We start from the raw sequence: 24434 nt of genomic DNA, 5'->3' as shown, positions 1-24434 counted from the left end.
GGTTTGTTCTACGGGATCCAAATGAGGTCCACCTATGCCATACAATTGTATCTTTTAAGCCCTTTTATCCTCAAACAATCCTAATCTTTTTTTCTTTTTTTTCTCCCAGGCCCTTAATCAATTGACAAACCAGGTCTTTTTCTCCACAGAACATCCCACATCTGGGTTTGATTGTTTGCTTCCTCTCCTGCCGGTGGCAAAGGGCCTGGCACATGCTTTAACAGGAGCCAAGCAAAGTAATAGGTCTGGTCCTCACAAATGCGACAAACAGGCAGTGCTACACTTGGGAGACCACGGGCTCCAGCCCTGGGATCTTGGCAGAGAGAGACCGCAGGCCAAGCAGTACTGAAGCGGGAGCCAGGCTGGAGCTCCTGGGGGCCTCATCGGAGCTAAGGGATATGAAAACAAGCAGCACCGTCTCTTCCCGCACCTCGGCTTCCTCGTGGCACATATACAGTAGCACTGACCTCCGTCAGATTAATGGAAACGCTGGGTTTATGCGCTTTAGCTGTGTCCCCGAAGTTTTCCCAGGTGCTGTTCTTATTTTGAGAAAACTGAAGGTGGTAGAAAAGTGCAAAGAAAACCAACATACACCCAATCACCCCATGTCAACGCTGCTACCGCTGTCACGTCTGCTTCCTAGTTTTTGTTTTAATAAAACTCACAGAGAGCTATGGAGCCCTCTAACCACCGCGCCTGGCTCCTGCTCCCTCTCCTTCACCGCCTCCCAGCAACAGCAGGAGGGGGTGGAGCCTCCCAAACCGCTATTTTAACCGTTGTTTCTAACGCACCTTGAAGGTGCATGTTGAGGTGCTTTTGCCCTTAACCTATTTGCATCTAACCAACACTGAGCGCTGTGTGCCCGGCACCATGCCAGGAGCTGGAGAACAACACAGGAGAACAGCACAAATGCCCGTCCGAGGTCCACACTGATCACTAAAGCAAAGGGCAGCCAGAAAGCGAGGCGGTGGGTCGCGCCGGCCGGGAACTTGCGCACTTCCGGAGCCCGCCCCGCCCCGCCCCCCATGCTTCCTCCCCATTGGTTTTCCCTTGACCTCGCCCCACCCACGGAGAGTCTCCTCCCACTGTTTCCTTCAACTTTCCCCTCTTCATCTCCTGGGGCTCCGGAGCCCTCAACCCCCGCCCCCCCGCCGTGACCCACATTATTGGTGACTATTGCCCGTCCATCAGAAGAGCAGCGGTCGCGGATTGGCTACGAGCAAGCAGTTGGGCGGGGAAGCAGGCACAGAGTCTGCGCGAGCGGCTTGGCCCATGAGGAGGCGGGCCAGCGGCCTCCGCGCATGCCCGGTACGTGCAGTGTGCCAGCCCTGGCGGCAATCATGGCGGCTCAGTGTGTGAGGCTCGCGCGGCGCAGCCTCCCCGCTTTGGCGTTGTCGCTTAGGTAAGGGGCGCCTGGCTGCCCCGGGCTGAGGTGGGGCGCGGTCTGAGGGGTAGGGGTCAGGCCCGGGAGCGGGGCGTCGTGGGCCACTGACACCCGCCGGGGGCAGCCCTGCGGCCCGGCTCCCTAGCACTGTTCTCCTGGTGGGCATGGAGTGGAAGGCACCGTGCCCCCCGTGTGCCCGAGGCCCGCGCTGACCCCCGCCGGCGTGTCCCCGGGCCCGGGTACAGCCCCCACGCGCGTGCGCGCGGGCACAGGGCCGCCACCCCCTCGGAGCCGCAGACACCGGGGCTCGGTCGTCAGCAGAACCGGGCGCGCGTGCCCGGGCAGCGCCAGGGTGGATCCCCACCGGGCGCGCCCGGGAAGTTTTGTGAAACCGAGGCTTCCGTCGGCAGTTCACGGGCTTTCCCACGCGGGCCGTATTCCTTCTCCACCTCCGCCTTTTCCCGAGTCTTAGGTCAGAAGGGCACCGGAGCCTGTCCCGCCGTGGGGAGTTTATTTGGGCGGACCAGTGACTCCACAGTGAGGGGTCAGGAGTCAGTGCCCTCACCTCGTATTTTCCTCTCTTTTTTCTTTTTAACCGGCGGCTCCTTTTTGAAAGTCCTACCTCATAAGTTAGTTTGGCAAGTACTTGGCATCTTCTGTGTTGGAGGAACTGTCCAGATGAAGTTACTTAATAGAGAAGCGGCTTTGAGCCAAACGTGGGGCAGAAGCTGGGCAGAGCAAATCTGGTTTTTCCTCGAGGAGCTCGCTCACATGGTGGAGAGCCCAGGCAGGAGACGGAGGTGAAGATTACAGTGAAAGGGGCTCAAGGTGTGAGTGCCAGCCTAATGACATAAAAAATATGGGAACAAAAGAGCAGTGAAGCCACCTGTCATACTTGAGTGAAAAGGTGTTTTCCTCGAGTGATTAATGGCTAGGAAAGAGATAGCCAGTCAGCATTAATTTCTGTCTCTTGAGAACTGGTTTTGTGGAGACTCAAATGGGGAAATCAAGAAAGCTGAATTATAGCCATAGCTCTTAGAGTATCTCACCGCTCCAAGACTCAGTTTCCCTCTCTGTAAACCAGCGTGGGCTCGGACTCAGCCCTTTTGCAGCCACGGCCATGGCACTGCCCCCTAAACCGCTGCTGGCTGTGCTGCAGGTGTAGGTAGGGCTGCAGAGCAGAGCTGACCTCCAGAAAGGCGGTGACTGTCACACCCAGAGGTCAGAGCTAGAAAATAAAACAGGCTTCACAACTGTACACTTGGCTTTTAGATTATTAGCTTTTTTAAATCACAAAAATAACAATTCAAAAATTATTGCTCCCTACCCCCATAGTAAGACTAAGGGGTCCTTCCATTCCTCTGCGCAGGCCTAAGACCCCACATACATGCACAGGATCTCTAGTTTGTGTCTACACAAATGGGGTCACGTTTTGTGTGTTTCCCTAGGTTGCATTTCTTGCTGTGCAGTATTTACATTGTGGAAACAACCATTAATTCAGCCATGTCTCTTCTGATGAGCATCTGTTTCCAGCTTATCAAACTTCAGTGCTGGCAGAAACGTCCTTGTACGTTTATTCTGTTCACTGATAGCTTTCCTATTTGTCGAGACAGTTTATTTTCACATTGGACCGTGATGTAATTAAGAGGCACTCCACTGGTCCTGGTGAAGAAATCTGGGTTCTAAGACTATTCAATCATTTATTAATGGCTTTATGGCCTTGCGCTTATCACTTAACCTTTTCCATGTGGGAGTCAGATTGGATAATATCTTAAGTCACTACCAGGATTAGTTTCGGAGCCCTTTGTCATCCCCCATACACACCTGTGCTTCCCTACCTCCACGCCTTTGTCCAAGGCAAGACCCTCTTCCCGAAGTGGGTCTGTCTCGTCCTGTCCAACTCCTTATTTGTAACCCTTACTTATCCATCAGAGCTGCTCTGCACAAAGCCTTTCGTGGCCTTCCATTTTTCCAAAGCTGGAACTATTCTCTGAGCCTCCCAAAGCACGTGGTTCTCTTTCAAACCCACATATGTGTGTACAGGGATCTCTCTTGCACAGCGGTAAGTACCCTGTGGGCAGGAACTCTGCCCTGTGAGTCTTTGTCGTCACCTCTGACAGTAGCTACTCTTCCAGGGCGTGGGGTCTGGAGGGCCACACCTCAGAAGGCGGTGTTTAGGACAGAAGGGAGAGGTCAGTCCTGTAGACTTGGTACACCAGCACGTTAGCTTAGGCATGCATCGCAGACGACTTCCTGTAAATAAATAGCTTCTATTACATCATACACGGTTTGCCTTTACTAGACCCAAGATAAATCTTTTCTTTCCCAATAAGTCGAGAGCAAATAGTTTAAAATTACCTCAAATCTCAAATCATACATCTGACGTTAAGAAGCAAGAAAAAAAAAGAAAAAACTGTCAGTGTCTAACTCGTGGGCTTTCTTCAGGCCCTCCCCTCGGCTGCTGTGCACAGCTATGAAACAGAAGAACAATGGCCAGAACCTGGAGGACGACACCGGTCAGAATGAACAGAAGACAGACACTGCCACCACGGAGAAGGTGCTCGTGGACGAGAAGGTCAAGTTGGAAGAGCAGCTGAAGGAGACTGTGGTAAGGCCGCCCGCCGCTCTGTGGGAAGGGTAGTCTGCTGACCTCCAGTCAGGTTCTCGGGGGGACATCTGGCCAACCTCCAGATTGACCGACAGCTGAAGCCGAAGCCAGACAAGTTCAGTCGTTTGTCGAAGGACTCTGGCTGGGTCCTGCAGGAAGGTACTGCTAAAGAAGAGACTAGAAGCCAAATGCTGTGTGGCTCTGGTTCTGTCACGAGGACCATCCTGACAGGCTACATAGGAAACAATGGATTCAGACTTAAAATGGTCTTCACAGACAAAGCACACTCGGGGTGGCTGTGTCAGCTGGGTCTCGGGGAAGCGTGAGGACCGGGGCCACGGGTGCGGTCGTGGGTGAGGCAGCGGTTCCTCAGCTACGAGTGATGCGGGTTCCCACTCCGGGTCAAATCCCGGAGGCGGTGCACATCCAGTTCAAGGGCTCGACAGTGAGGGTGTCAGACACGTGTTGCCGACGCTGTTTTAACACGCTGATGTGTGTGAACCCTCAGCACCCTGCGCACCGACTGTTAACATCCCTGTTTACAGATGAGGGAACTGAGGCACCGAAAGGTCGGGCAGACCTCCCAAGGTCACCGAGCTTCCTAGCGCCAGAGCCGGGGTCTGAGCCTCGGACCCCCTGCTCTCGACCACTGCGCTGGGGCTGCCTGACGACTGAAGCCGGAGGGAGCGTAGAGGCCCCCCACAGTGACTTAGTCCCCATTAAAAACCGAAATGCTCAGGAGATGAGGGAGATTACAGGGGGAGCGGCGAGGCTGAGGAAGAGGCCAGGGCTCGGATATTGCATAAATGTTGTACCGAGCCACGTCTGGGCAACGGTAAAAATACCAAAGGTTTCATCTCTCCGATGGGCTGAGGCCTGCACTGCCCACCCCGGTGTGTGGTTCTAAACTTCCTCAGGCTGTGGGGACCGCGGCGGGTCAGCCCGACCAGGGCGCTAGGGTTCCCTCGAGTTGGAAAGTCTGCTGAGGAAGTGTGTGGTCCTTCCTGGTGGGGTGACAAGGCCATCAGAACCGCAAGGAAGTGGCTTTTTCTCGTTCTTTCCACAGCTGTACACTAGTAAGAATGGCTTTGAGAACCACGTAAATACGTGTCACCCTGACATCTTACTCCCCACTCGTTGGAATTTCTACCTGTTAAGCTGCGTGTCTGTAGCCCAAAACCTCAAACGTAGTAATAGATGTCATTTGTGTTTTGACTTGGCCTTGCGATAGCAGATTTGCTTTCCTATGAATTTGTTCCATACTTTATTCATGTAAATTTTTCTTTTTTAGGAAAAATATAAGCGAGCTTTGGCAGATACTGAGAACTTGCGGCAGAGGACCCAAAAATTGGTGGAGGAAGCAAAATTATATGGTAACTTTAAACATTATATGACACAGACCTGGGAAAACATGGGGTCGGAAAACAAGGGGGTTGGGTGTGGATGTGGGCGAGGAACAGCAAGAACAGCCAGGGTGGGAGGCGGGGAGCCCGAGGCTGCACCCCTTCCGCATCTGAGAGGGGGTCGGCAGTAAAGTCCAGCGGGGGCGTTGACACTGTGAACCGCAGCTCCTTCCGTGAGGAGGGGACTAGCTGCTCTTCCCCGCGGAGACCCTGGTGTGACCCTGCAGAGCATTCGAGCAGGTCGGCCTCTGACGTCCATTCCCTTAGCTCTACCAGCAATAACATCGACACCGCTGAAGATCTAAAAGCCGTCTGTGTTGTCACCTGTGTTGTTACTGTCCTCCCCACTTTACGTGAGATCAGTGAAGCCGAAATGACCTGCCACCCCTCACGAAGCTCATAAGTAGTGTCACCGGCGCTGAGGCTGGTGCTCCCCGTCTAGGCCTATCTGTTACTAAGCCCGAGCTGCCATTTGAGTCTTTGGGGAGCTGCCCGTCAGGCTTCACCTGCATTGTACGTGAAGAGCCTCAGGCTCACAGAGCACTTGCTGCCCTGTTAGGGGCCCGGGTGGGAGCACATGCCAGCTGGAGCACCCTCATCAGCCCTGACTTCCGTTCGGCATTGGAAACATTCTTTTGAAACCACAGAGTTTTTATGTAATACAGTGCCATGAATTTGGAGAGAATTCTCATGTTTTATCTTCTATTAGATGAAGGTTGATGCAGGTTCAGGTGAGGGCTTGGGCTGTGTCTTCGTGACTTTTCTACCCCATGGTGCCAGTAGTGGCACCTGTACCGAGTGCGCAGCGTTCTCGGGGTTGTGAGCACACACGACTCCTGTCCTCTTAACTATGCTGTGTGGTAGGTGCTGTTATGATCCTACCAGTTATGTTATAACTGGACGAGCCAGTCCCCAGAGAGGGTGACCGCGATCACACAGCGCTAAGTAATAGCCAGGGACACGGCCCCAGGCTCTGTGCCCTTTAGCTCCTGCCCACTTCCGGTGGTGGCCCTACTGTGTGTGGGGTGACATGCTGTTGGAGTGTGCAGTCCCCCAGGGGGTCTGGAGCAGGATGGATGGTGAGGTGGTTCTGCACATTTTTAGCTGCCAGTCTTCATGGCTAATTAACTCATCTAAACCCCCAAAAACTTTTTGTTGATGTTTTTTCCAATCAAGCGTCTGAAATCTAGGATAGGTGAGTGATTAACAGGGCCTACAATTTTGAGTTGCCTGCTCCTCAATAAGAATGCAAACGGTATTCTTCTTTAACTCCATTTAGGCATTCAGAGCTTCTGCAAGGACTTGCTAGAGGTCGCGGACATTCTAGAGAAGGCAACACAGAGTGTCCCAAAAGAGGAGATTAAAGACGAGAACCCTCACCTGAAGAACCTCTACGAGGGGCTCGTGATGACCCAAGTGCAGGTCCAGAAGGTCTTCACCAAGCACGGCTTACTCAGGCTTGACCCGGTGGGGGCCAAGTTCGACCCGTATGAGCACGAGGCCTTGTTCCACACGCCAGTTGAGGGGAAAGAGCCGGGCACGGTGGCGCTAGTTAGCAAAGTGGGGTACAAGCTGCATGGGCGCACCCTGAGGCCCGCCCTGGTGGGGGTGGTGAAGGAAGCCTAGCTGCCTGCAGCGGGTCGGGGTGGGGGGTGTCCCTGGTAAACACTGGCGGTGACTCATGCCAGGCTGGTTTGCCCGCCCTCCTGTGAGTACTGAGCTTGCCCAGCCCGCTGGGAGCTCGGCGGCGGCGACACAGGCTAAGCCGCCTGCGCAGCTGCGTTCCCAAGCTGATTCGGGAGGCTGTTTGTTAATACACGCCTGATGGTTCCACACACTCACAAGACAGGCCGATGGGACGCGACTGGACCCTAGAATATTATGAATGACGCTGTATCTGCTCAAACTCTGGTGACGTCTAGATGTTTTGAATGAATAAATGGTCTGCGGGGACCTGCTGTTTGGCTCGCTGGCGGCCAGTCCGCTGTGTGTCCTGCTTCTCACTAGCCTGCAAGCTCTGGGGCGCTCAGCCCCCTGCACTTGAGCCAGCAAAGGGGAGGCAAGAGCGTAACCATTTTTCTTGCTGAGGAAAACTGCCCTTGCTGAAGAACGTGCGGCTTCACTGAGGGTCACCAGCCAGCTGCTAAGGGGCCGGCTTCTGGCTTTCCTTTGGCGGTGCGAAACAAGCAGACATCCCTAACAATTCTCACCACAGTTACCAAATCTGACAGAATCAGTTACTTTTGCCCCGTTTTGTTCACCTATCTGTAGAAATGATTAAATATTATATGCAACTAGTTACCGATGACCTGAAAGTATTTTCTCTAGTAAGACAGACTTTCTCAAAATCTGAGGACTGCATGATTGGTCAGTTTTAAATGTTAATGTTTAACTTTTAAATTTAATTAAGAGGATTAAAGCCCTGATGTTTATTTTCTACTTTCTGATAACTACTTAGTGTACTATGGATACCCTTACTAAAGAAAGCAGGACTTAGCTTTCCCGTTCTCTGCTCAAATCCAGAAGCTATAGGCTTGGCACATCCACCCAAACACGCTGGCTTCCCTCTAGAGCAGCTGCAGGCTGGCACGTGACTGTACTTCTGCTGGGGGCCGACGTGGCCAACTCAGGACCACAAAGGTGACCGCCGACACTCAGGAGCCGCAGCAAGTGCACACAGTCTGTGAAAGCTGCCTCATGCCCCTCCCTCAGACCCCCGCGCTCCTGATTTACGCTGAGAAAAGCCGATTGAGGTATCTTGTGAACAGGAAAAAGAACCTCCCACTGCCCTGCTTCTCAGAGGTCCTCCTAGGGTTGAAGGTCAATACTGGTCGATCCATTATCGCATAAAAAAGATGTGGCGATTAATTTTGCTCATAGTTTTGAAAGATGTAAGTAATAGTCCCATAATTAAAATTTCAGTTTATATGATTTCAAAACATTCTTTCCTTTAAGTTGCCTTGAATAATTTAGTCAAAAACGTACCCCAGAACTAAAGGCTGCCCTAATGTGTCGAGAAAACAGACAAGGGGGAGTGACAGCTGTGCTTTCTACCCCGCCGCTGTGGGTGCTCTTCACCTCCCTGGGACGCACCTGTGTGAGAAAGCCGGCTAAGGAAAGCCCCTCTCAGACCCACTCCGGCGACTGCAGCTGCTGGAAGGCGCGAACCCTGGAGACGGGGCGTCCGCGTAAACCAGTCCCAGCCTGCGCGTTCCAGTCACCCAGTCAGCATGGGCGGGAAAGCAGTTCTGCGCGTGCGTCCTCACTTAGCATGTTGCAGTTCTGCACCTAAACGACCAGGGACCAGCCAGGCCAGTGCTCCCACGGGCTGGTACAAACGAGAGCCGGGTTCCCGCGGCATGGCGACCACATGCCGCGTTGCCCGAGGCCCTGGTGCGGGAGCTTACCTGGAAACTGACACGCCGTCACCCACCTGCCCGGCGGGTTCTGTGTGCCCGCGGCCCGGACAGCGCAGTCGCGGGATCCGCGTAGCAGGGCGCTGGCAGCCCGGCTCCGTAGGGGGCACTGCTTTCAGGAACGAGGCGGGTGAAAGGCTCCCGCTTAGCAGAAAGCGGCCTTGGCTGATAGCTTGACGGAAGGCCGGGTAGCACATGTCGCCTGCTCTCTCCCGTCCTGGTTCTGAAGCTGGCTCTGAAAGGCAAAGGCTGGAGGAGCGGGTGGTAAGAAGCAATCGGTGACACTATTTTGTTCTCAACTTGTTTTAATATGTAAAAGGGCAATAAAAACAGCAGTCAGAGTTTCGGTGTGAATACATTCTTGGAATGCTGGCCGTCCAGAGTATTTAGAATAGCTGAATTACCGAACTTGACTCAAAGTTAAGAGTTGAAATTTTGAAAAGACCTAATTCCATGGGATTATGGTGACTAGTGTACCATGAGAATTAAATACAGAAACGTCAAGGCTCTGAGCTAACAGCAGGGATGAGGACTAATGTGACAGTCATAGCTGGAGGTGATGGGATAAAGGCAACGAATCATAAAAGTACTTTCGTAACAAAGTGTTAATACTTTAACATAAATTAATTATACATTCATTATGGTGTTTTCAAACAGTCAAGCCTAAATAAATTCTTCATACCATCAAAAAGATATACATACTAAAAATCTGCGTAAGCACAAAGTTTTCATTTGACAGCTCTTGGCCTGGGCCACACATTTACAGGGATGTTTTGCTTCTCAAGCTTAATGAAAGTCTGGCAATCATTTTATATAAAAATAAGACTAAGTTTAAAACCTCACCAAACGGCATCTGATGTAGAAAATCCAGGGGATGACGACGCCGGGGTAGCTAAAGCCCGTGGGGCGCGAACGTCATCCCGGCCACCTGGAAGGCTGGCGCGAACGGCTCCGTGGGCCCTCCCCTCATTTCTGACTCGGGGGGACTGGGTGGGGCCTGAGCGCCTGCATCTTAGCAGGTTCCCAGGGGAGACTGGTGCTGCTGGTCCAGGAACCCCGGGTGACAACCACTGGCCAAGAAAGCTGTGAAACCTTAGCACCGGCTCCCTCACTGCTCAGTGGAAGGCGACACCTGCTCTGTGTCAGCGGCACTTATCCCGCAGGGGACCGTGTGGAGGTGGCCCTCAGGAGCAACCACGCTCACTTGTCAGAGAAGTCCCCCGCTCAGCTAACAAGACCTTCCCGCCAGCATGCAAGTACTTTACAACTAAAGCCAGTTACGATAGATCTGATAGGTTTTATTTAATGCTGAAAAATTTACTCTAGGGGGACAGAGGATGTAAAAGAAAGGAAAAGGCACCGTAATTAAGTCGTCCTTGGAAATAATGAGGGTTTGTTTTCTTTCAAATAACTTCACTTTAATGGAACTTCAAGCCCAAACGTTCTGGGAGGTAAACAGTCTCTTGGTAGCTATGGGGGCGGGAGGGGCAGGGATGGAGCGCTGGGTCCCCCCGGTCACTCCACAGACTCTAAAGCAGGGTCTTGGACGTGAGAACCCTGAGCAGCCGGAAGACAAATGACTGACTCAAGTTCCAGAAGGAAGGTACCATGTAGCCATGAAAGGGGGCCCTGAAAAACTTCTAATGAGGGCTGGGCGGAAGCCACGTCTGAGTCTGGTTCAGGACGGTGACCAGTGCCCCAGAGGAGCAGCGCACCGGCCTCAGCCCGGCCCAGCCATGTGAGCTGCCCCATCTCACCTGGCTGGTCTGCAGACGCCTGGTGAGATGCTTGCTGGGCTAGCTTGGTCAGAGTCCCAGTGAAAAAGGTAGTCGACACTGTCATGAAAATTCTGGAGGAAGCTAACGCCAGAACTCAGCACTCTCGGCCACGATCTTTCTAAAATGAGTTCTTGTAACTAAACTGCACAGCTAGCACAAAAAGCGGCCAGCAGCGGCCCCAGGGAGGCTGGCTCAGCGTCCTGGGCGTCCACGCTGGCCCTGTGGCGGCGTCCTGGCTGCACTAGGCGGCTGGCGGGGGCAGCGCCCGGAGGCACAGGCCAGGGGCGGCATGGGACTTGGGGACTACGAGCTCAGCAGTCCAGGGGAAGCGCATCTGGTCACTGAGTTCGACGTAGGCCTCAAGTTCCAAGAAGACCTCGTCCCGCCCCGCGGCCCCACCTAAAGTGCCACGTGCCGGGGCTTGTACCGCAGGGTAACGCTGGCGGCCGGCGGCCCAGCAGGGACAGCTGCTCCCGTCACCCGCGGCACAACAGTTGTGCACCACAGGGACACTCACGAGAGGAAATCATCCAATCTCATCATACTCTCCAAACTGAACACAGAAAGGCAAATCGTCATCTTAAACTGTCACTTTTGGGACCAAGGTACAACGTACATGTATTTGTTTCCCCCATGATCTAAGACTTACTATTGCTTCTCTCAGAGGCCCATGAAAAGAATTTATACCCTAGAAAAAGGAACGCGATTTGCTTACAGAAGACCAACGGCGGGAAAAGCGCTCCCTGCCCCTCCCCCGGCCCCGGCCCCGGCCCCGGGCGGCCTGGCTCCCGGGCGATTCCAGCAGCGGCCCAGCTTTGCCGGGACTCGCTTCAGGAAGCGTCCCGGGAGATCCAACCGCTCTCCGTGAGGAAGTTTAAAATCCTTTTCTTGAGGACTTTGTCCAAGTAACTGGGAAGGCGACTCTTGGAGGGGATGCCCTGCCGTTTCTGGAGGTGGTCTTTAATGATGATGGTCTTCACGGTCAGGTAGCGCGCGGGGCTCAGGTTCAAAGAGCTGCAGAGCACCTTCTCGCGGTCCGACAGCAGCTCGAAGCCCGGCAGGTTCTCGATGGCGGCGAACTCGCCGTCCTTGCCGTCCTCCTTGCCGCGCTTGGAGCCCGCGCTGTTCTTGTTCTCCTTCCTCTTCTCCCGCTTGTGCCGTGCCGCCTCGTACTCGGCCGACTCCTCCATCTTGGTGATGCCGTTGCGCCGGTACCTCTGCAGCTCGCGGATCTTGGCCCGCAGCATCTTCTCCTTGTGCATGTTTTCGAACAGGTCGTCGAACTCCTTGCAGGACATGAACTGGTAGAGCGGCCGCAGCTTCAGCCGCAGCTCCTTCTCCTCCTTGGTGATCTTGCGCTTGGCCGTCTTCTCCTTCTCCTTCTTGTCCCGCCCCAGGAAGGCCGGCACCAGGTTGTAGTCCCGCGCGATGTTCTTGCGCCGCTGCCTCTCCCTGAGCTTCCGCACGTACATGTCCACGTGCGCGCGCTTCAGCTCGATCTCCACGTCGTCGTCGTCGTAGTTCACCGAGAGCCCGCTGATGAGCGTCTCGGCGTCCTGGTCATACTCGATCTCATAGTCGTCCCGCAGCGGCATGTAGCCCAACTGCTGCTGCTCAGCCACCGAGATGTCTAGGGGAGGCAAGGGGGTAGTGAGGCTGGGCGACAGGGGGCCTCCACTGGGGCAGGTGTGGTCTGTCACCCGGTTGGGGATGGTGTCAGGGATGCAGGCCTTCCCCAGGTTGCCGTGGATGTACATGCTTACGTAATGCTCCATCACTTCCTGGGGAGTCCGGGAAGCTCCGACGTGAGCGGCCATATCTTCCTACAACGACAGAGGTCAGCGTTATTTCCGAAGCCAGAGTGGCAGACTCACGGTTTGCAGAAAAGTCCCTTGACATCTTCTCAAAGGTTACCTGGACTACTTCCCGTCACCATCATAACGCCCCTCCCAAAGCACAGTCGGTGGCACATTCTCTCTGGCTGGTCTTGCCACCTGGATGTCAACGCTAGAAGGAAACTTCGGGGGCTCTACGTGACAATGGGTGTCGCAGTGAGCTCGGGAGAGCTGAGACGAGCGCCTGGTCTGGGATCTGGACTCCGCTCTCCCGGCTCCCTGAACAGGACCACCAGGGCCCACCTGGAACTGGCATTTTGCCAAACCCTGGGCTGTCCCAACTCTGTCTGAGCACGACAGGACACAGGTGGGCAGGGCCACAGAGCGCCTAGGGGCCCCGCCCCCTCCCAGTGCAACCTCTTCATTCCCAGTGGAGAACAGGCTCCTCCAGAGTTCACGGCCCAGGTTCCCAACCACGGGAGGGACCCCATTCTCCCATGCTGCCTCCCTGCCTCCCCGAAAGGGCCGAGCCTCTGTCTCTGATGCTCCCTTGGGCTCAGAGGGCCACTCTGCCCCCTCCTAGGTGGCCAGGAAGCCCCTTCATGCGGGGGCGGGAGGGGGGCTTCACTTATAACCACCCCCACACTTGGGGAGCTCTCCCAGGACCCGGCAGGGCTGCAAGCACTCCCTCCTACGAGGAGGTAACCGTGACCGCCAGGGTTATTAATGGGAGGAAATTGTACAACTCTCTCAATCTTTTCCTTCTGCCAAGAGACCTCTTCCTTAACGTCAACCGCTAAAGCCACTTCAGACAGCAGCGGCCCAAAGTGCGCACTCATCCAGCCGGCTCACTCGGCACCACGCGCAGCCCCCTCCCACCCCCCACTCCGCTCCCGCCACACGCTGCCTCCCACCCGGCAACACTCACCCCCACGAGGCCGGGGTGCTCTCCGCACCCCGAAGGCCAAACGGGAACCCGAGAAACCAGCCAGCCCGTTCGGGCTGATGGCGGATGACACAGTGGGCGCCGTGGGGAGAGACGAGTTTGTGGTGCAGGGACCAGACCCCGCTCCGGCCATCTCAGGGCACACAGGGCTGTGGCGGGCGCTGCTCCCGCCAGGTGCTGGGTGCTGAGGGTGGGCCTTAGAGGCACAGGCACAAAAAAGGCCATACTGGGACCTACCACGAGGAAAGGGAAGACCAGAGCTCAAACTAGTTTCTGGTCTGATGGGGATGCACTGTTTCTGTGATTTCTTTTAAAAAAATTCTCTATGAGCATCAAATCTGTTTGTGATATTTTCCCAGGAAGCATTTGGTCCAAAAAATAAGGCCAATTAACAACCATCCCCAGCATCTACTGCCACTCTGTGTGACCCAGGCCAGCCACTCCCGTCTCTGAGCCTGAGGTCCTCACCAGAAAAGGAGCAGAACCAGCCCCAGCCACCCTCACCCTTCCAAGCACCAGCGGCAGAGCACAGACGTGCAAAGGCTTCACACACTGCAGTCGGCTCTGCACAAGTCCCCACTCGTACAGTGGCCGCTGAGGGGCTGGTGAGCGTGAACACTCTTGTACCCACCCCGCCCTGGGGCTAGGAAGACCCCAAGTTATGCTGGAAAACACCGTCCCTTCGGGAGGAGAGGACGTGCTGGCCCAGGTGTCTGGAGAGCAGAAGCAGCCGCCCATACCTGGTCTGAGCTTCTGGTGCCAGGCGGTGGCCACAGGCATGGTCAAGCCTTGCCCATGGCTTCTCCACCCCTCCCCACAGCTCTGTCCAAGGATGGAGCCCCCACAGACTCGGAGTCCAGTTTCCGGGGAGTCTCCCAGGTGAGGAAGTTGGGGTGCCCTCTTACCAGAGGCTCAGAGGGGCCGCTGTGAACCCACAGCTGCATGGTCAGAAATCCAGCCCCAGCCTTGGCCCTGGCCTGGTCCAGTGAGGAGACTTGCAGTGAGAGGCCGGCCCCGCACAGGAGCGCCAGCTGCCGCCCCAGCAAAGTCTGCTGCCCACCCTGAACCCCAGCAACCTGCCTTCCAAAAATCAGCCGCTCACAGCACCACACTTTGGATAAAATTTAAATCCTAGAAGACCAGAAGGATTCTGTGTAATACCGTGGTATCTGACCAAACCGAGATTATCTGTTTGCATTTTATATTTACTTCCATCACCTTCCGCACTCTGGGGACAGAGGGCAGAGAATGGAGGCAGCAATGAAGCCTCAAGGCCAGGGCCGGGCCAGGAGCCAAGGCAGGGGACGACCTGATGCCTCCGCCCTCCCCCGCCAAGCGTGCTGCAGGCCGCATGCCAGTCCATTCTCCCGGCCCGGCAAGCAGGTCAGCCAGCTCATCCAGGTCCTCAGAACAAAGGAGACTCTGCTCTCAGATGATATTTATAAAGCCACAAATCAGAGGGTTGATGCCCTGTCACCAGGAGCCCAGGACTCCCATTAGCAATCAAACTGAGCCACCACCTAAGAACGGCTGAAAGGCCATCACTAGGAGAGCCACTGGCCATCAGCTACTTCTGAGTAGCTGGCCCCTCGGGAGCCACCACATTAGTTTAATGATCAATGACAAAGGACCAGGAAAACACACAAACTCCTGATTTTCAAGGCCTCTGAAATGGAGAGTGAGGGTCATAACGGAACAATCTAAGTATGAGCAACAACACAGCTCTGCTTCTGCCAAGAATCCACAGGACAGACACGTTCACTGAGGCCAAATCACAGTAAGGAAGATATTTAAAAAGATGGTTTAAAACAGCAACAGCTACTGTACTCTACCACCTGCCACATGCCAGCCTTTTCTCCAAGTTTCACGAGTTAATGGTCACACAAGACTCGCCCACCTCCTGCGAGCGAGAGAAGTGTCTTGTCACCACACTACAGCACCATATATGACAGAAGCAGACTGACTGGGAGGGCAGTGCTCCCCTCGTAAGTTCCAAGGTCGATGTTTTTGCTTGATCCGGGAGGCAGACGCGCCAGGAGCGGGTCTGCGGAAGATTTGGAGACCGAGCTCACCTCGAGTACAACCAAAGTTAAACGGGTAACACGACTATACGCTGAAGTGGGGTTTCCCACCGCAACGGGCAATAACACAGGGGTAAGTAACCCGAAGCCTACAGCAACAGGTTCCGTGAATGTTTTGTCCTTCATTCTCCCTTAAAAAAAAGACAAAAACAAAAAACAAACTCCTATCTTTGGAAAAAGATAAAGAGAGATAGGTATGCCTCTTCCTTAAAGTCATTTGAAAACAAGGGGGAATGTGCCTGAGGACACTTAACTAGGGCCACGAGATCTAGTTCAAAGGTCGCTAGACTGAGGCCAGGACACTGCCTCTCCAGGAGGGGAGGGGAGCCTCCCAGCGACAATGACAGTGCCAGGCTCTCTGGCTGGTCTGGCCTCCGGCGCATGGGCAGGAAAGGAAGAGGACAGTCCAGAGAAAGCATGTGCGCTGGCTGGCTCCTGCCAGTGGGGCGCGCTCACAGTCTCTCCCCTACATGCTCCGGCCAGGGCCACCTCCGCCCGTTCTGACCCAGAGGTCTCCACGCCAGGACTCGACAGGGCGATTCCTGTGTATGACAAGCCTTTGGAGGCTCCCATCAGCAAGTCCACCGCCTCCCGCACTAGGCTGGCCCACCGTCAAAGGTAAAATTTAACAACAGGGCTGATGTGGAGGACTTCCTGATAGTGGAACTCGCCCATTTACAGGGTGGTCTTCCCCTCAAGATTACATCCTACCTGGGGAGTAGTAAGATAATCTTTCTTTTTGTGAAACGGCGACAGATTATTAATTGGATCTTTAAAAAGTTTCTTAATACCCTTCCCTGGCAAACTTAAAGTTGGCAATCCTATGTAAGCTTTCAAAATATTTTCTTTCCATGTGACTGGTCTACGAAACCTGAAGGTCTGGGCAGCACTCACCTGTCAGGCTCAGCCAGACTCCTCGGGCACTCCCCGAGGCCCTCTCAGATCTGTCCTTGGCCCCGGCCAGACACCACAGGCTCTGGGGTCAGCCCTTGGGGTTCCACTCCTGGCTCCGCCCTTAGTAGCTAAGTAACTGGAATGAATCCTTTAGCCTCTCTTGCCTCAGACTCATCTGAATTATGGAGGCAACAGTAGCACATACCTCCCAGGACGGCCGGGAGGAGTGAGGTCGAAACGCACGTACGACACGGCCAGGCCGGGCGCTGCGCGCTCCATCGATGGCGGCTGTCGTTTCTTCTGTGAAGCTGGCAGCTTCACTTGTGCAACCTGTGTTTATCCCTCAAGACCCAGGTCATCTCCCCAGAAGCCCTCGATGATCCCCAGAGCTCGGATCAGATTGTGGCTCGACCTCGTACTAGCTGTAAGAGCCCTATGCTCTCGACGTCTGCTCCTTGCCCTCCCCTCGAGAGTTTGTCAAGGAAGAATAAGGATCATGTAAGAACAGTTAACATGTGAGCGCTTTTCGCATATCATCTCATTTCATCCTAAAATTCCCACGAGGTAGTATGAGTGTTAGACGCACGTGTTATAGATCAGAACTTAGGTTAAGCAGTCCCCACGGGCACGAGGCCAGCAAACGCTGAGCCTGTCTGAATGACAAGCAGTCTCACTGCAGAGCACGCGTCCCTGTCACCACGCTGCCTCTGGTGGAGCGATGATGCAGCGCGCACGGGGAGGTCTGAGACCGAACGCTTCCTGATACCCCAAAGCCCAGTGCCAGGCCTGACACAGGGCTGCTTCTGTCCAGACCGACCCGCTCAGGAAGTGTCGCCATGCCCCTCGCTCGGCTACTCACTTCGGCCTCTGGGAGCCAAGTGAGGGGCACAGTGGCACCTACGTCCTCCCTGAGCACAGACTCCGGCTCCGGCTCCGGCTCCGCACACGGCAGGGCTCCGGCAGAGCCGCCCCGCCTCGCCCGCTGCACGGCCTTCCTGTGCGGGCTGGCGGCTTTGCCCTGGAGCACTCTGAGTGTCGCTGCCACCGTCCTGTCACAGCCTTTCTCAAGCAGCAGCATCTGGACTGTAAAGCACAAGGCAGAGGCCTCCAGGCTGCTTTTACTCCCCAAGCGCTTGGGGTGGGGGTGGGGAGCTTCCTTTTTCTTTAAGTGAAGAAGCTTCAAAGGGGCAGAAGCAACCGGAGGCCCCCGCCTGAAACTGCAGGTCCCGGGGAGCTGGCTCTATGTGCGACACAGACCCCAGGAGCAGCGGGGGACGAGGCAGCAGAGGGGGAGAGAGGGCGGCACAAGGCCAGGAGAGAAGAGTCTCTGAAGGGCGTGGCATGTCCTGAAGGACAAGGAGGGCCCGTTCCAGGCCAAAGGGAAGAGGGAGGCAGGAGCCCCGGATCAGGGCGTCTCCTGGGTGGCCTGCGCCCACAGAGGAGGAAGCAGGTGCAGGGAGCCTGACGGCCACCTGACTCAGAGCTCAGCAGGAGCGTTCCCGGGGCTGAGCCCTCGCCCTGTGGCTCGTGCCTGGAGGAGAGCGCAGGTGTGTTTGCTGAGTGTGCCAGACAGCAGCCTGTCTCTCAAGATACGTGACATACGCCAGTTGGGCCCAATCTCATCTGACCTGTCGCTGGCCCTGGCCACCTCGTGGGCTCACTGTGAGGAGCAAGTGAGGGACCTGTGAGTGGGAGACTGGCCGGGGGGAGGGCGGCACATGGCCTCCCAGGGGGCAGTGCTGTGGCAGAGCCCGCATCTCTTAAGGCACTCGTACACTTATCACCTTTTCCAACGGCTTACGCACGGGCTTTGGGCACGGGTTCCCTGCCCTCTGCTCTGTCTGCCCTCAGCCTCCCGTCACGTCCCAGAGCGCTCATTCCAACGCCACCACCTCTGGGTGCCTCCTCAGCCTCCGGCCTACAGGAGCGACCAGGGCGCCCAGGCTTCCCGGCCATCTGTCTCCCAGCGGGGCTGTCCTGGCAGCTGGAGGCAGGACATGCAGAGGTCAACCAAGGCTCCAGCAGACAGCCCGCCTGGGCTGGAACCGGCTGTCACATGGTGGGACCCTGGACATGTTCTCTCATCCAGCCTCATTCTGTCCTCTTTAGAGTGAGAACAGCCCACCTGCTCAGAGGCTGAACACCCTCTGGCTGGCCCTGGGCCACACCATCCAGCCACACCCCCCGGACCCTCCCTTCTGCCTTCCCTGTCACTTCCCAGTCAAGAGCCCCAACCTTCCTCCGAGGATACACTGGCTGTCCGTGCCACCTCCGACGTCAGAGGCCGACGATGAACACTGGCTTCTGTGTGTCATCAGTAACCCCACGGACACCACTGGCCACTGCTCCTGCTTACTGGGTTTTTTTCAGACGGAAAGTTCTGTAAGCCTCACTTCCAAGCTCCTGTCCTGTCTCAACTCACTCAGAATTCACTAACTCACACTGTGACTGGCCCTCAAGGTGACTGAAGCCTTTCAGGTCAAATAAGCTGCCTGTGAGAGCATTAAAAGGTGCACAGCAGGCCCTCAGAGAGTCCAGCGCCATCATCTGACCCAGCGAGCCCACCTTAGGGGTTCACCCAAAGGAACTGAAAGCAGGGACCCCAACAGATACCTGCACCCCATGCTCACGGCAGCACTGTTCACAATGGCAAAGTGGAGGCAGCGCAAGCGTCCTTCAGCGGGTGAACGGACACGCGGAACGCGGTCGGTCGGGGCGGTGGACCCATCCTTAAGGGAGGACAGCCTGACACCCGCCCGCTACAACAGGGATGAAGGTGAGGACGCTGTGCGGAGTGAGGGAAGCCAGTCACGAAGGACAGCTGCTGTGGGCCTGCCCTCAAACGCGGTCCCCGGAGGAGGCGAAGTCACAGGGACAGAAAGCAGAGCGGTGGTGCCAGGGTTGGAGGCGGGGACACGGGAGCTGTGGTCTACTGGGGACAGTTCCAGTTCACGAAGATGAGAAAGTCCTGGGGATGGTGGTGGGGACGATTTCACGACAGTGTGAGTGTGCTTAATGCCGCTGAGCTGAGCACTTAAAAGTGGTTAGAATGGTAAATCTCATGTTAGGAATATTTTACCGCAATAAAAATAAACTTTAAAAAAAGGAATATCGACTTTAAAGTGGCAGGGTTCACCCTACAGCAGCGTGTCTCACAGTGGGGCCCTGGGCAGCAGCATTGGCCACCGTGTGGATCCTCGGGCCAGAAATGCGGATCCTCAGGCACCACCGGAACCTGCTGACCCAGAACCAGGAGAGGAGTGGGGTGCACGTGCGTGTCTCACAAGCCCCCCGGGGTGGTCTGCATCGCTGAAGGCTGGGAACCACGGCGCTGCGCAGCCCAGTAATTCTGGCTGCATTCTCCATCCAGGCTCCTCCCTCCTCCCCGCCCGTGACAGCGGCTCCTAAAACCCCACTGTCAGGACGCCAGGACGGACTCGCCCTGTCCTAACAACACAGAAGGGGCGTCCGCCTCGGTGAGAAGACCGCGCGGCGCCCAAACGTGGCTCCATGGACCCCGCGAGTCGGATCGCCCTGGGCATCCCCCTCCAACTGCTTCCAGACCTGCTCTGTACAGATGCCGATCCGGGAGGTGCAGGGTGGTCCCTGGGACCCTGGGGTGCTCAGGTGACTGCTGTGCAGCTGGTGAACCAATGAAACAGGTGGTCCCCGGCAGACGGCCAGAAAACCTGGCTCAAAATCCTTCGTCGCCCACAGCTGCTTCCTCACTTGCAAATGAGGGACCAGGGGACGCGGGGTGGGCAGAGTGGGCAGATGTCAAAGGGCTCATCTTGGAGCTTGGCGCTCGGCACGCACCCGGCGACAGCTCAGTCTGAATCAGCTTCAAAACCCCGTTACATCCTGGTGGCCTGGCGCTTGAGGCTTTCCAAAATGAGACCCCCACGACCTTACCCACCTGACCCAACCCGAATCCTCCACTTCGGGCAAGCAGCTTTTGCCTGGCTCCTGAACACAGACTCCTAGAACATGGAACCCCTGACCCATCCACATGCCCACACCACCCTTCCACCAAAGGAGACCCTGAGTTCACGTGACCATGTAACCCCGCACAGGTTACACGGCTGTCTCACTTCTATCCGTGTTTTTAACACAAAGCACATGCCCGGGGACAGTGTGTGCCTCTAGGACAGGAGCTGACATAACAGGCCCTGAGTAAGTGCTAGATGAACGGAGGACTGAATAAATGCACAATGCCGTGATTATCTACTTATCTGCCATCGCTCAGCCTCCCGAACGTCCACCACCGTCTACAAAAGTAAAAGGCTTTATTCATGACATTCCACCTGCCTCCCACAATTAGCCTGAATGTACAGCACAGGCACATGGCCCTGACCGGTTACAGAGAACTTCGCAGACCATTTTATTACCGTTTTGAGATTATGCTGCATCACCCCCAAGTGATTTTGTATGATTTTCTTACGAACAAGGGCATTCTCCTACACAACCAGTCTCGCCATCAAAATTAGGAAATTAACAAAGATGCGTTATTACCATCTAAACTTCTGTTCCCGTGTAAGTTTTGCCAACTGCCCCGACAGTGTCCTTTACTGGCAAAGGACCCACTTGGGAACCATTATGCGTTACATATCGTTCTGTCCTGTTGCTCGGTATTTGACTTTCACCTGCTTGGGCTCTGGCTCCTCGCTGTGGTCTGCCTCCCCTATTCAGGTGGCCTCCTGATCCACTCGACCTAGGACACCCTGCACGGGCCACTGAACCACCGACCTTTCTCACTCCAGGCAGATGCTGCCACCCCACACCGGGAAGCCCGCGCCACACTCGCTGGGCTACGAAACCTCACTCCAGGACTCCCTGAGCATGGAAGCCCCACGCAGGGCCTCGCCCCAAACCTCTCTCATGGTAGGGACGTCCCCCTCCCCTGCTCCGGCTAGCGAGTCACACGCCTGGCTACCGCGGCTGCACCGTCTGTAGAGACTTCACATACCGCCTTTAACCCGAAATCCAGCTTCGAAGCTGGCCTGAACTCGCTCGCCCCGAGAGCCCCACGAGCACCTGCGCGGCTCCGGCCTTCCTCCAGCTCTTCACTTCTCTGATGTTCCACCCAGTCGACGGCTCACCCACCAGTCCCAAACTGTCATAAAATACTTCACCTTGTTTACGTCTATGCTCGTGTTCCAAGTTAGATGGGATTTATACCATCTAACTCCGAATTCGCACGGCACCCACCACAAAACGGCTGCCTTGAGGCTCTCAAAACCCCTGGTGGTGTGACTGTGGGTCACTGTCCTCCTGCCAACCTTTCCCTGGTCTTGTATTCACAGGTGTCTCTCCCCACCTGTCCTTTCTGCTGCTCGTCACCAGATGCATGGGCCCGGAGTGTCAAAGCCTGGCCATGTTCTCGCCTCCAAAGCCTCCCGGGCCTCATCTAGCATCTCTCAGCGACACCTGTCCCTGGGACAAAGTGCGAGCAAATGGCGCCGGACTTCAGCAACACACCTCTCCCGGAGGTCTCCTGAAGTCACCCCATCCCCATGAACTCTACAAAAAAGCAGTACAACTCCAAGGTCACAGGTCACGTGCCATCTGAGAATTCAAATGAACCGTGTCATCCTCCTGTCACTGCCCCCGACGTGCATGCCGCCTCTCCCCATCCTCCACGTCCCGTGACACCTGGTTCTTGCACCCACCAGGTCACCTTCCCCTCTCCCCAGTTCCACATACTAACCCCCACTGAACCCAGTCAAGACTTTGCTCCTCTGCAAAGCCCTTCCAGTCTGGCCACACCCTCAGTTGCACCACTAAGCTCCCAGCCTCCGACCCACATCAGTTAATGCTCTTACACTGAGGTCAGGGCCCAGACTCTGGAATCAGAGAAGCCTGTGTCTAGACCCTGGCTTCACCGTGTGAAACGCCAAGGCAACTTGGACAAGCAGCTAAAATGATCAGAGCTGCTATTCTTCAACTGTACACACTAAAAGCCACGCCACAGGCTGCCGTCAAGAGCATGAGCACGTGACCCGTGTATACAGCCTGGCCCATAACGGGCACATGCTGAATATGGCACACATGGGACATACTACTTATGTGCGTAGCTCTGCAAATCTGCTCAGAAGGGAGCCACACACCTCAAAGCTGCACAGGAACCTCTGATGAAGCATGTGAAGTCTCGAGGGTGAAGCACTGCGCCCAGGAGAGCACAGCTAGAGTGACTTGGGAGCCCCACTGCTCAGTGTGGCCTGTGGACCGACCACATGCTGGCAGCACTTCAGGCAAGGTCAGCACACAGATCTCGGGCCTCCACCTGAACCTACCAGGAAGAAAGTCCCCTGGTCCCCAGGCCCAAGCACTCCCCTCCTCTGGCTGCGTCTCTTCTGACAGCCGAGCTGGCTCTGAGGGGGAATGTGCAGTTTAACCATCTCCCCAGGTAACTCGTGTGCACATTAAAGTTTGAAGAGAACTGCTTTAGAGAATGCCTCCCCTTCCCGTCCCACGCTTCCTCTAAAACACGATAAGCTTTTTAGTTCCTGGGCCTGTTCTTTGTGTATTTTCCACCATGCTGCAGGAAAGGCAGTGTAGACAGTGCAGCTAGGAGTACAGACTCTGAAGTCAAACTATTCGGTTCCAACCTGCTGCATAGGCCGCTGGGAAGATTTCAGGAGAAAGGCATAGCGCCTGGCCCGCAGCGAGGCTGCCGGCCAGCTCAGCCATTTAGCCGCTACTGTGAGGATGACGTGGGGAAGCAACGTCTCTGAGGCACGGACATGTAAGGAGAAAGACCAGGCATGAGCCACAGTTTGGGGAAGAGCCCTCTAGGCAGGAGAAGTAATGATCAAGGGGGTAGCAGCTGAGCTCCCACAGGTCAGCAGACACTGTGAGACCCCGCAGGCCATGCGGCTTAATCCACGTAGGCCTGGAAACCACTGAAGGCAGATGTGATGCGACATGTCTTCAAAGATCACTGATTATGATGTCTGGAATGAGCCGTGGGGCATAAGATCGAAGCAGGGAGGCCAGATAGGAGGCTCCAGAAGTGGTCAAGGCAAGAGATAATCATCATCCCAGACTAAAGTTGTGAGGGGTAGTTCAGCTCTGGGAATATTTTGAAGACAAAGCTGCCACTGGACTGGACCGGGAAGGAGCTGAGGGTGGCCTGTGTTTGGGCCTGAGTCACTGAGTGAGGTGACGTGAGATCTGAGTGCCCTCAGGTGACGTCCACGAGATAAGCATGTGAGGATGCTGGGTAGTGGTCTGACACTGAAGGCTGGAGCTTGGGGAGGGGAACCAGTCTCAGCCCCAATGATCACAACACCCGCAGCCCCTTGAAGACAAGGACGAAGCCTTTCTTCAGAGTCTTTCACTACCGTATAATGTACTCAATCCACACCAACAAACAGCATTTCAGGACAAAGAGAGCCGATTCCTGGAGGGTAGCGATCTCGACGCTGGTGCTTGGCTGAGTTTGTAGGGCAGTGTCTAAGGAGCTGGGAGAAGAGGGAAGAATCCAGGGCTGTGGAATGGGTGGGTCCTGGTCCCTGAAGACTGGCTCGCTTTATGCAAAGGAAAGCAAAAGGGAATAAAAGCAGGACAGGTTTGGGGGTGAGGCGGGAAGTGTGGAATGTCTTCCACGGGAAGCCCCGTGGAAGGCGAGTACTGCTGGGGAAGTGGCGAGCTGAAATACTGCTTCACGGAAGCAGGGGACCATCACTCGGAAAGGTCTGGAAGGACCAGGGGGCTGGGTCATGTCTGTCCTCCCTACTTCTCATAAGGCCCCGAGGAGGCGGCCACATGCCCTGGGTGGGTCTGGCCCAGAACAGAGCCGGGGACGTTTCCTTTCTAACACAGGGACCAGCTAGAGCGAAGGACGCAGGAGCCGGCACACTGCCCTGCTGGCCGCGAATCCAGTCCCGCTCTCAGATAAAGGTCTCCACGGAAACCTGATAGAGAAAACCCAGGACAAATGCCTCCCAGCCCATGCTCCTTTGCGCAGTAATTACTGACCACTCACTTCTCATACGATGTCTTGAGTGTTGTGCCGACCCAAGGATAAAGAAGTCCCTAACAGGGACTCAGGGCACACGCACAGACAACCGCACAAAGCAAGAGGGGC

The 24434-nt window shown here is 55.6% G+C and overlaps 2 protein-coding genes across 3 annotated transcripts in view; one reads left to right on the top strand and one right to left on the bottom strand.

The window, feature by feature from the left end:
• The window catches only part of GRPEL1 (GrpE like 1, mitochondrial), a 9876-nt gene extending 2180 nt beyond the window's left edge, over positions 1-7696 (top strand). The window contains exons 1-4 of one of the 2 annotated variants that reach the window (XM_011378565.2): positions 1254-1402; positions 3830-3992; positions 5284-5365; positions 6675-7696. In XM_011378565.2, coding sequence (XP_011376867.1) covers positions 1302-1402; positions 3830-3992; positions 5284-5365; positions 6675-7021 — 693 coding nt within the window. In that variant the 5' untranslated portion in view covers positions 1254-1301 and the 3' untranslated portion in view covers positions 7022-7696. Of the gene's footprint in view, positions 1-1253; positions 1403-3829; positions 3993-5283; positions 5366-6674 lie in introns of those variants that run through there. The other variant, XM_011378566.2, reaches the window with a different exon arrangement.
• Positions 7697-9098: 1402 nt separating this feature from the next.
• The window catches only part of TADA2B (transcriptional adaptor 2B), a 17498-nt gene continuing 2162 nt past the window's right edge, over positions 9099-24434 (bottom strand). The window contains exon 2 of the mRNA XM_011378564.2: positions 9099-12412. Within this exon, the coding sequence (XP_011376866.1) occupies positions 11420-12412 (993 nt within the window). The 3' untranslated portion in view covers positions 9099-11419. The remainder of the gene's footprint in view (positions 12413-24434) is intronic.

Source organism: Pteropus vampyrus, unplaced genomic scaffold, assembly GCF_000151845.1.
Source record: "Pteropus vampyrus isolate Shadow unplaced genomic scaffold, Pvam_2.0 Scaffold346, whole genome shotgun sequence".
Classification (NCBI taxonomy): Eukaryota; Metazoa; Chordata; class Mammalia; order Chiroptera; family Pteropodidae; genus Pteropus; species Pteropus vampyrus.
Note: the sequence above shows the minus strand (reverse complement) of the source record. Positions and strands in the feature narration are given on the sequence as shown.